Here is a 437-nt window from a genome sequence, read left to right on the forward strand (position 1 = left end):
GTCCCCCCCCTGCCACCCAGCCCTCTTCTCCTCCTCTACTTACAGGCGTCCGGGCTGAGGAAGGCACCCTTGGGTGAGGGAGGGATGCCCACCCAGACGGAAATGGGCTTCGGGTACCCGGGATCCACCGAGCGGGTGTCTTCATTAAAGCGCCAGTATCTGGGGGAGGGAGGCGGTGAGGAGGCGGGGAGCATAGGGGTCTCCGCTGCCCGCCATGCCCACCCCTGCCAGGGGCCAGGAGGCGGCAGAGCAGGGAGGAGGACCCCAGAGCCACTCACCTGTCCCCACGGAAGAAGAAGGTGTGCCCTGTGGGTTCCCACCAGACGGCCGTGTCGATGCTGTCATAGGGGATGCCCTGCCCATAGGTGACCAGGGGCTGCGGGTACCCGGGCTCCAGGTTGGCTTCTCGGAAGCGCCAGTACCGGTCACCTGGAGGG

The 437-nt window shown here is 67.0% G+C and overlaps 1 protein-coding gene across 1 annotated transcript in view; it reads right to left on the bottom strand.

Moving 5' to 3' along the window:
• The window catches only part of MMP15 (matrix metallopeptidase 15), a 15,137-nt gene that overhangs the window by 11,361 nt on the left and 3,339 nt on the right, over positions 1 to 437 (bottom strand). The window contains exons 8-9 of the mRNA XM_009290733.1: positions 279 to 429; positions 44 to 159 (exon numbers count right to left, since the gene is read on the bottom strand). Of these exons, the coding sequence (XP_009289008.1) occupies positions 44 to 159; positions 279 to 429 (267 nt within the window). The remainder of the gene's footprint in view (positions 1 to 43; positions 160 to 278; positions 430 to 437) is intronic.

The sequence above is a fragment of the Aptenodytes forsteri genome, unplaced genomic scaffold (genome assembly GCF_000699145.1).
Source record: "Aptenodytes forsteri isolate BGI_AS27 unplaced genomic scaffold, ASM69914v1 Scaffold14, whole genome shotgun sequence".
Lineage (NCBI taxonomy): Eukaryota > Metazoa > Chordata > Aves > Sphenisciformes > Spheniscidae > Aptenodytes > Aptenodytes forsteri.